The sequence below is a fragment of the Mixophyes fleayi genome, chromosome 7 (assembly GCF_038048845.1).
Source record: "Mixophyes fleayi isolate aMixFle1 chromosome 7, aMixFle1.hap1, whole genome shotgun sequence".
NCBI classification, from domain to species: domain Eukaryota; kingdom Metazoa; phylum Chordata; class Amphibia; order Anura; family Limnodynastidae; genus Mixophyes; species Mixophyes fleayi.
The window spans coordinates 107,410,428-107,420,780 of NC_134408.1; the positions used below are offsets into that span (position 1 = coordinate 107,410,428).

The 10,353-nt window shown below is 37.6% G+C and overlaps 1 protein-coding gene across 8 annotated transcripts in view; it reads left to right on the forward strand.

The window, feature by feature from the left end:
• Positions 1-10,040, forward strand: part of MAP2 (microtubule associated protein 2) — a 181,128-nt gene extending 171,088 nt beyond the window's left edge. For 6 of the 8 annotated variants that reach the window (XM_075180271.1, XM_075180263.1, XM_075180267.1 and 3 more), the window contains 4 exons: positions 601-693; positions 1,534-1,615; positions 3,849-3,961; positions 5,192-10,040. In XM_075180271.1, the coding sequence (XP_075036372.1) occupies positions 601-693; positions 1,534-1,615; positions 3,849-3,961; positions 5,192-5,407 (504 nt within the window). In that variant the 3' untranslated portion in view covers positions 5,408-10,040. The remainder of the gene's footprint in view (positions 1-600; positions 694-1,533; positions 1,616-3,848; positions 3,962-5,191) is intronic. The other 2 variants (XM_075180265.1, XM_075180270.1) reach the window with 1 other exon arrangement.
• Positions 10,041-10,353: the final 313 nt, after the last annotated feature.

Genomic DNA, 10,353 nt, shown 5'->3' on the forward strand with positions numbered 1-10,353 from the left:
GTAAAATGTTTTTGTTTTTTAAGTTTAAATAAAGACCAAAGCAAGGGAGGGCTGGCAAATGTTAGCACGGGGGGCAAGACTCGACTCAGTAGCCTATTAGGAACATTTTAAAGGAAAAAAATGCAGGTGGCCCAGTAGCCCAGCGCAAGGTAGCCCCCTATGGGACCAGCCTGGGGGAGAGGATGGGGGGGACAGATGCTCCCCTGCCCACCAGCCCCTGGACCAAGGAGTACATTACTTGGCTGATTTTCAGTTCAAAAACAGCAGGCATAACAAAATACGTTTTTACCATTGCAACTCAGGGATACACTGGCCTATACCAGCAATGACAAAAGAGAGAGTAAAAAGTGCTTTGTCTAGTTGGTCTGTACCAGACAGAAGTTTATATAGTTACAGTCATGAAGAAGGGTACGTTGGACTGGACACATGCACGTATGGAATTCACAATCTCTAAATTACAATGTACATTCATCATAGCTTAATGTTAATCATCTTTATATGGTATAGAATGTGTTTAAGTCCACTATGCGGTAGTACTACAGATTTTGGTGCTTGCCTATCGTACTTGGGCACACTTACTCTGCCTCATGTTCCTTTTAGGTTAAGATCTTAAGTGAGAAAACTGATTATAGTGCTGTTCAGTCTCGTTGTGGCTCCAAGGATAACATCACTCATAATGCTGGGGGCGGTGAAGTAAGTAAGGGCACACTTTTGATGAGATCTTCACAGCTACTTCCTTGGTGCTCCTTTTAATGATCCTCTAAGGTTCTACCCTTTCTGTCACGCCTAATCAGCACCTGTTCTATCCCTTTTGACTGTCTATTCACTCTTGGAGTTTCCTAAATTTAAGATAGTGCCTTGAGCAGTTTTTTTGTGACAAACAGTTGGAGAACATGAATAGTGCAGAGACTATTACTAACAGAATAGTTTTTGACAAACAATCATTGTCCACCTTCTCCCAATTGAAATTGAGAATGGGAAGATGAATAAGAATAACAAAAGAATAGTACAGTAATCATTCCGATACTGTAGATAATTTTGCAATGGGATGCAAGTTTGCCATGGTTTATATGAAACAGAAAAGAGAGGGTGACAGTAGGTAATTAGAAAGAAGCAATTGAAAAGAAATAGATATATGGAGGGGGTGGAGGGAGTGAACAGAAATTCTCATTTGCCATATGGATCTAAAAAGCCACCGATGTACCAGGGTAGGTCAATGTGCTCCGTATCTGAATTTCACTGAAGTGAAAGGTAAAACATTGCTCAAGGCCTAATGAACCGTGACTTCCTATATTGGCATCTTGTATTTAACCATTCCTTTCACATCAACTAACTTTCTTTGAATAGCGTGTGATGAAATGTTTTGTGGCTTGCTGTACCACGTACATGTATTTTCTCTACAGCTGTCATTTCAGCCAGTCCTTATTAATCAGAACCTTTTCAGCTTCTTCAGCAACTTTTTGGCTTCTCCTATCCAGGATTAGAATTGCTTCCTATATGTCTAACTTTCTTTCCTTGCTCTATTCCTTACAGATCCAGATTGTAAGTAAGAAAATTGACCTTAGTCATATCACATCCAAGTGTGGATCTCTGAAGAACATACGCCACAGGCCAGGTAACAATGTCTTCAACTCGTGAAGCACCAATAAATGGACTGTTTTCATTTTGGGAAAGATGATGATTGACTTCATACAGAAATAAACAGACAACGTTAGCCTTTATGATTTTTGAAAGTTTTATTATTTATTTTCCTTTGTTTATAATGTGAAATCATGCTGTGTAGTACTTAGTAATATTATAATATTAGTAATAGTAATATATTGGATACAGTGCAAAATGTCTAGATATTTGTAATGTGGGTGACAGTAATCTGTACTTGGACTCTAATTCAAATCATAGTCATACACCTTTTGAACCATCTAGACACATTATATAGATAAGGTGCACCCACCGTAAACCAGTGTAATAAAAACTAAAACAAAGTAAAGTTGCGACACTTGAAGTAAAATAAACCCTATTATACTGTCACTGTCAGTTATAGAATGCATAAGATAGGGGTAATGTAAGAAAGAAAAAAAAAGTTCAAATTAATTAAACGTGAGGTAAAAATGGAAGAATTTTTGCAATATATATTCTGTAAATATTTTGTGGTGCCAAGAGTCCGCTCGCATGGACCATGAAAATGCAGAATGGGGGCATGAGCAGAAATGCTGGAAAATGTTATGCAAATTGAGTTTTGCATTTTATGAGAAGCCACCAAACTCTAATCCTAATTTTGCTCAATATGGACAGCTGGGGTCATGCTCAGTAAATAGAGCTGGGATCATGACATAGGAGTAGGAACACTTCTAGTCAGATTCTGCTGGTAAAATGTGTGGCATTTCATGGCCATATGCAGAACAAGGTGAATAATCAATGGAACAGTTTTCAAACCGTCACTCATCTCCAGCAGCACCCATTACAATAGGTCTGAGTGTTAAGTACATCCACAGGAGACCAATTAAATTTAATCTCTGGATGAAGCACATGATGATATACTGTAAGTACTTTCTTGACGGACACAGCAGCAACAGAAGCAATAAACTAACATTTAGCCCTTGGACAAGACTGCTGGACAACATACATTTCCAGCAAGATGAATAGGTACTTTACAACCTTGCAGACATCCACTGTGTTAGTTAAGAAAAATAAATTGCATTAAGTTAGTGAACAAGAAAGGAGGATAGAGATGCTGTCTGCCAATATTAACAGTGGAAAACAGGCACTTTATTTTTATCACTTGAGTTTAAGTACAGTTCATTTAAAACAACTAAAGTCACCACTGATATTAAAATCCATTTTATTACTGAGTTAAATATTGTACCTTAAATAATTGAACTGTTTACAGTTAATTTAATATATCCAGCGTTTATGTTTATGCAGGTGGAAACAGTGTTCCTCTTAATTGCAATTGAGATGGGCTAGTGTAGAATCTGTAGGTCTAAGTGAATGACTTTTTCATCATCATCATCACCAATTATTTATATAACGCCACTGATTCCGCAGCGCTGTACAGAGAATTCATTCATATCAGTCCCTGCCCCATTGGAGCTTACAGTCTAAATTCCCTAACATACATACACACACACACACACACACACACAGCGACTAGGGTCCATTTTGATAGCAGCCAATTAACCTACTAGTATGTTTTTGGAGTGTGGGAGGAAACCGGAGCACCCGGAGGAAACCCACGCAAACACAGGGAGAACATACAAACTCCACACAGATAAGGCCATGGTCGGGAATTGAACTCATGACCCCAGCGCTGTGAGGCAGAAGTGCTAACCACTACACCACCGTGCTGCCACTTTTTGTTGCTACTTTTGCTGCTACTTTTTGTTTCATAACTAACAAAAACAATCCACACATATTAATGGATTACACATAGGTGTATGGAGTTAGACGCCACAGCAAGTATATTTGACATGTTATACTGTCTAGTCTCCAATAATACTCACACAAATAGTACAAAAAACATCTCCAACTACCATGGTAGGCAAGTACGCAATCGATTTTATGCCTATATAATACTCATGATGCTTATTAATATATCATGTAAAAATAATGAAAAAGCAAATTAATAGAATGGTAAATTTCATTAAGTCTTTAATAGGTAAGAGCAAAGGGTTAAAAAGATTATGTATGTGTTTGAGATCCTATATGATAAAATCAAGAAGTGTGTGTGTGTGTGTGTGTATAGGTACCCTTCAAGTTTTTACATTTTAAATCTTTTGAGTGATGTGTAAATAATAAGTAATTTAATCTCAGTCTAGGTCATCTTGGTTTTCATATTTTATTTTGTCCAGGTGGTGGACACGTGAGGATTGAGAGGGTTAGACTGGACTTCAAGGAGAAAGCTCAGTCAAAAATTGGTTCTCTAGATAATGCGCATCATATTCCTGGAGGTGGCCATATCAAGGTAAGAAATGTAAAATGTCAGCCTTGTAGCACCCCACTATTAAGTACAGCCAGCCCCAAGACTGGAAAATACAAGGGCTTTTCCTACCCAAACTGGTGCAGTGTGGCCAGGGAAACATGTAAGACCCACATGAAGAGACAACCATGCCACTTCTCTATGGTCCCTTTGTAGAACAGACGTGTCCACAAAAGCACCCTTGGGCTACTTGGGCTATCCTGACCAGGGCACCATGCTTTTAATAGAATGGGAGGGGGGGTAAACACAAGAGTGTGTCCTCTACTCTCTTCTGATTACAACCCGCCTCTGCTTTTCCAGCGCGGTCATGATTGGTATGACAGCAAAAACTATTTTTTTCTCTGTGTTTGTCATTAGCGTCATTTGCTGTCTATGGGGTATTTTCAATTGTCCGGATTCCCTGCCACGTTAAAACTACTACTGTTATTACGGTAATAGCTGGATTTCAGCTCGCGGCTCAGGGAGCTGCAATCCAGCGGGAAAACTACCGTAATAACGGTTTTTCTGCGCACTATTACCGTAATAATGCAAGATTTTCTGCGTTTCCGACGACAATTGAATATGCCCCCAAGTGTACAAATAGCCAGGTAATGCATTGGCATCTCAACTAGTATATATTTTTTTTTACCACACACTGACTGGTGTAAATCACAGTGTGTTTCTGTATTTATCATTAGTGACATTAGCTGTATATGTAAAAATACCCAGGCACCAACACATTGTCAACCGGTGCTGTTTCGTAAAATGTGTTAACATAAGTCAATGGTTGTAAACGTAAAAGTCACAACCACCCACAGGGATGAACACTGTAAGCAAGGAAATGCCTTTCAAACATGTAGCTGAGCACAGTTATTACCTGGCTAACATGGTCTGATTGATGGTGGGGAACAGTCTGTTAAATGTTCCAATGCGCCTGATTATCTGTACACTTGTAAGTGCAATTCTTATTGTCTCTTACTGCTGATAGTTTACACGGGGTGTGCTTCTCCCATAGACTTCAGTGTTGCATTTTTACACGTAAAAATCTCATATCTGGCATATCAGTACTGTTTGTTCCTATACAGTAGTTCTACAGAATCCTTGTTAGAATGGCAGAAAACCTGTAGACCAGTGGTATAGGAATACATTGTGCTCCTCACACTGCTAAACTATCTGCTTGTGTGCAGAAAACATTAAATGAATGAATATTGGTATCTTTCTTTTTTTTTCCCACAGATAGACAGCCAGAAATTGCACTTCAGAGAGCAAGCCAAGGCCCGTGTAGATCACGGTGCTGAAATAGTCTCACAGTCTCCAGGTCGCTCCAGCGTTGCCTCTCCACGGCGCCTCAGCAATGTGTCCTCTTCTGGAAGCATCAACCTGTTAGAATCACCGCAGCTTGCTACCCTAGCAGAAGACGTCACTGCAGCCCTGGCCAAACAGGGCTTATGAATGTGTTCTACCATTAGCAGTGTATGAAGTTAATCTTAATAATAATATTACTAATGAAAATATTTACGCATGAGCTCTTGGCAGGATTTGGGCTCAAAGCAGGTGTCATATTCATTTACCTATCAAATCCTTTACACAATACGAAAATATCACATAATTCCAAACCTATACATGTGTAGGTTATTTCATTGTATCCATAATTTTCTGCGTGAAGATGCCAGATTTATCCATTATGCTACCGACAGAAAGTAATGATCCATGGATAACAGTAGACAGATAGGTCTGGTAATACGTTATCACATTCCACTGGGATTAGTAGTCCAAACTTCATATATTACAATATTTCCAATGCATCACCCAAGTTGTTATCACTGCTCTTGACTAGTCTTGCATGGAGCCCTAAATACTTGGTGTACTTTCAACATGTGCCTGCCAGCCACCTGAACAAGTTTGCATAAGCGCCATGTCCCGCCACAGCGGCTGCTCATCTTCCTCTCCGGTTCAGATAGCGGCCAAGCTCTTTGTTGCATCAAATCCCTAATCTCCATAGGCTAACAAACCCATTGAAGCTTTCTGCTGTGCGAGAGGCTGAGGCGCAACATGTTTAATGAAGAAGACAAACACTCACCACTATCCAACATTAAAAGCAGTACAGTTGGTCATGCCATTACAATGGGAGAAATGCAACCAATTTGAGGAGAGTTCTTTAAATGAAAATGGGGAAGCAGTTTTGTAAGTTAGCAGCTAAAACATAAAGCACTTGTTTTATGACTAGTACTTGTATATTTGATGGTCTTTTAGCTGCTAGAACGCCTGTTTTGCTTTGTAACATGCTGCATTGCAGGCCTTCCAAGCAGCAGAAGCCATGAATAGAAAACTTTAGCTTTGTTGCATAGGCAAACATTTCCAACACCTTTTTTTCCACCTGTTTGATACAGTATTATTAATCTAGATGTATATATATTTCTCTGTGGCCATGTTTTCATTCACTCTCCCGAAACCTTTTCATATACTTGAAAATTCCATTTCTTACTCACAGTATCTGTGTCTATTGCACCATTTGGTAAAGCAGTTTTAGGTAGGCATAATTTAATGTTAGGAAAGCTTCTCTTTTTTCCTATGTAAAAAAAAAAAAAAAGCAAAATAACAAAAAAAATTAAGACAACAACGTATATTTAAAAAGAAAGGGATGAAACACGACAAAGCTCTTTAGCATGAAATTGCTCTTTTTGGGATCTTAAGAAGCATTGGCTGTTTTGTTTTTCCTTTCTCCGCTGGATTGCTTCACAAAACAAAAAAAAACTGAGCTGTTTTTGTCAATGACTTTGTTTTTCTCTCGCTTCTCGTTTTGAAAGGGCTGCAGTGTGAGTTGGTTTTTAATCCTGAAGGTTCCTGTTTTCTTTTCCATTAACAAAGATTCAGTAACAAAGTATTGTATGAAATTTATTTTCTACTTGCTAAAGTTGAACCTACAATTATTATTCTGATTCTGAGTGGAGAGTTTATTAGTGATGGGTCACAGTTTTACAAGTCTGAGTTTTGTTACAATTTTTATATTGTCATTGAAGTGTTACCCATTCCACCTTCCGCTCGGTTCCAATAAACTGCTCAAATCTGCAGCAAAGGGTTTTCTGAGGCTTTGAAAAATTAAATGTTGCAACTAAAACCACCCCTATAACCCTTTTAGGTTTACATCAACAACATAATTTGAAATGTAAGTAAACACCAAAAAAGACTAATAAAATGGCATTCTTGTGACAGCTATCCACAAATAGTAGTACCTTCTTATCACCTACCTACTTCCACAATTTTGATAGTTTTAGTGATTACTCATTTGGAGATACCATGATGATCTCTCCCAAAGTGGAAAGTAAAGTGCTGTGTATGCTGAGAGACCCTTTCAAGGTGATAATAATTTTTAAAAGAATCTGGATAAAATAGCTGCTTGGACCGTTAAGGGAAGCAAACCAAGTGATGACTCCTCTGTACACTTAATAGAAGATGGCGGTACAAGCAGTAGGCAAGTATATGACCTTGATGAAGGAATAGTGAACCAAAAAGTAGCCACTGTTTATCTCCTTATGAATAATATTTAGGTTTTTAATATGTTTAATATAGAAAGAATATAGAAACTCTGTGTTTTTTTATCATTCAAGACAAACAACATTTTGAAGCAACATTTTTGTTATTGTTTCTACTTTTAGTATAATTTAGTTTAGAATATATTCATAAACCCTACAAAATAGCTATTCTATGATACATTTCAACAAAGTCAATAAATTCGAACTTAGTCATCCCTCAAATAGAACTGTTGTGGGATATATTCTTATTTACAAACTCAGACACTACCAACTGCTTAGTGAGAAATCAGAAGCCAACTATGCTTTTAGTAAAGTTATTTATGGAATAGTCTAATTAGTATATTTTGCCGCTTGAGATATGGTTTAAAGATCAAATTAAACATGTTGGATGTATGAACATATATGTATATCATACAGATGTGCATTTAACACCACAATATTTCTGCATTAGTTTTATAGGAACCTCACATTGCTACACTGAGGAATCCTGTTCGTTTCACTATCTAACTTTCAGTCTGTGGTTTCCTGCTTGTCTCTATTCCCCTACCAGCATCATGACACTGCCCCTATCACATGCAGCTCTATCACATAACTGGGCAGGTCATTGCCTCCCACAAGACTAATGGCACACTCAATATTCAGATGACATGATTGGTTACAGGCTGTTCTAGCACTACCCACTTCAAGTCTGAGGACATACAGGGTGAGTAGGGATGTAATTACAATAAAATTCTCAGATCCTAGTGATATGCACCTTAAAATGTATTAGGTTGTAATAAAGCTATCATAAGTTTTTTTTAATTTACTGATGTTGTCCTTTCAATAGTGTTTATTGTACTAATCCAAACACTCAGCAGCAATCAAATTTCTATTGTATGTAAAGTATGCAATACTAGAAAACCCATGAAGTCTACATGGCCAGGAACCCTTGTAGAACTTTATTAATTTAGCTTTGTGCCTACAATGTCGTTATCTTGGTGCCTGTGATAGGAAAGTGATCTTTTATATTTTCACAACTGACAGTAAAAACAAAAATTATCTGCATTACATAAATGCAATACCTTTGGCCAAGGCTTGTGAGTAGACTGATATTATTTGCACAGTAATCTCACAGTAATCTCATCGTAGTTCCACTAGCAAAAAAAGGAGCAATTGCTGACAGCTACAGTCTTATAATTCCCCTGCGTGCAGTCAGCATTTAATATTATTTTGCATCCCCTCAGTCATCTGAATTTTTCCCATGTGAACAGCAGATGTTCTAGGGAGTGCCAGGACTTATAGTTACACACCAACTGGAGATCTGGTCTATAGGGTTATTGCAGAGGCCAATCACCAGTCAGATTACATTAAAGACATAGAGGCAATAGAAAATGTGTTTTTCTTACTCTTTTAGTATTGTGTTTTTGGATAACTATTACTCAGTAGTATGGAACAGTGTTAAATCTTGGTACACACAGGATCAGCCACATGTATGTCCTGCATAAGACATCCTATCACGTATGGTCTTCATTACACAATCTGTGTCCATTTTAACTTAAGTGGGCGCCAAACTGCTCTTGACTGCTTTATGTTAATGATACGAATTAAAACTACTAATCTTTGTATAAGATAATCAGTATAACTTTTTAACCAACTAACACACACTAAATTATTACAGCGATATGGCTAAGATGAATGAATCAACTGGTAGAAGATGCGACTTTTTTAAACAGTTCCTTTTAATCTGTTGCAAAACATAAATACCTGAATTGTTCAGTTTTAGCTTCAATGTTCAAGTTGTTTTAGGCAAATGAAGCAGGGCTTTATTAATTAATTTATTTTGTGGTGAGGTATAGGAACCATTTGTAGTTATTTTTTTCTAGTATAATTTAAAGTAGAAGACGTATTTGTAAAATGTCTGCTGGCGTGGATGCGAGGGCACAGGAGATCGGCCGTATTTTGTATGCTGGATACGTTATACAATTATGTACAAAGGTCTGTACCAAAATTGCTTCAAATTATAATTAGAGTGGTTTCATTATAGGCAGAATACCTATCAGGGATGACTCATTTAACGTAGTTAATAATCTCCACAAGTGGGTTATTATAATCTTTATTTGCTTCTATACATTTTAAAGGATGCAAGATCAGTTTGAAAGTGCTGCCTCCATAAATCAGTTAATCCAGCATATAAAATATAGAGTCACCTATTCTATATAGCTAATACATGTTCAAAGCATATAGCCCAGCATGGTGTCAAATCACTGAATCCAACCTTAGGTTTGCAGGATAGTACATTTCAGTCTTCAGCATATTTGTGTGTAATAATGAAAGGTAGAAAAGATGTCAACGTTTAAAAAGGAAAGTTCAACTTTAGCAATGGAAAAAAAATGCAGTGCATTACTTCTGTGCTGAACTGTGAGGAGAGCGATTTGCGAATCTAAGCCTGTAAGCTTAGGGAGGTGTTTATTGAATGGATGGTGGTAGTTAGTTCATGTTTTTCAATCCAATTTGCAATTGTATTTGTTGCTGTATAGTGATTGTTTTGCAAAATAAAACCGCTTGTCATGGTCTGTATTCTACTCCTTCCTTTACAACATTTTCAATTTTTACCTCATCTATTATTTATTACATGACACTAGGGTAGCGTTATATATCAAAGCTATCTACTATATAAATGCCTAGTGGCGTGTGTAAAAAAAAAAAAAACAAGCTGCAGCGCCACCTGCTGGGCAGAGTTATACACTGACCTATTTATTTCTTGAAGGAGAAGTGACAGTTGGGAGTGGTTGGTGGTTGCCGGGGGTGACAGTGGGGAGTTTTTAACACCTTAAGTAGCTTGATGAAGGATGTGGCGATGAAGATGAAGGATGAGGTGATGGAGAA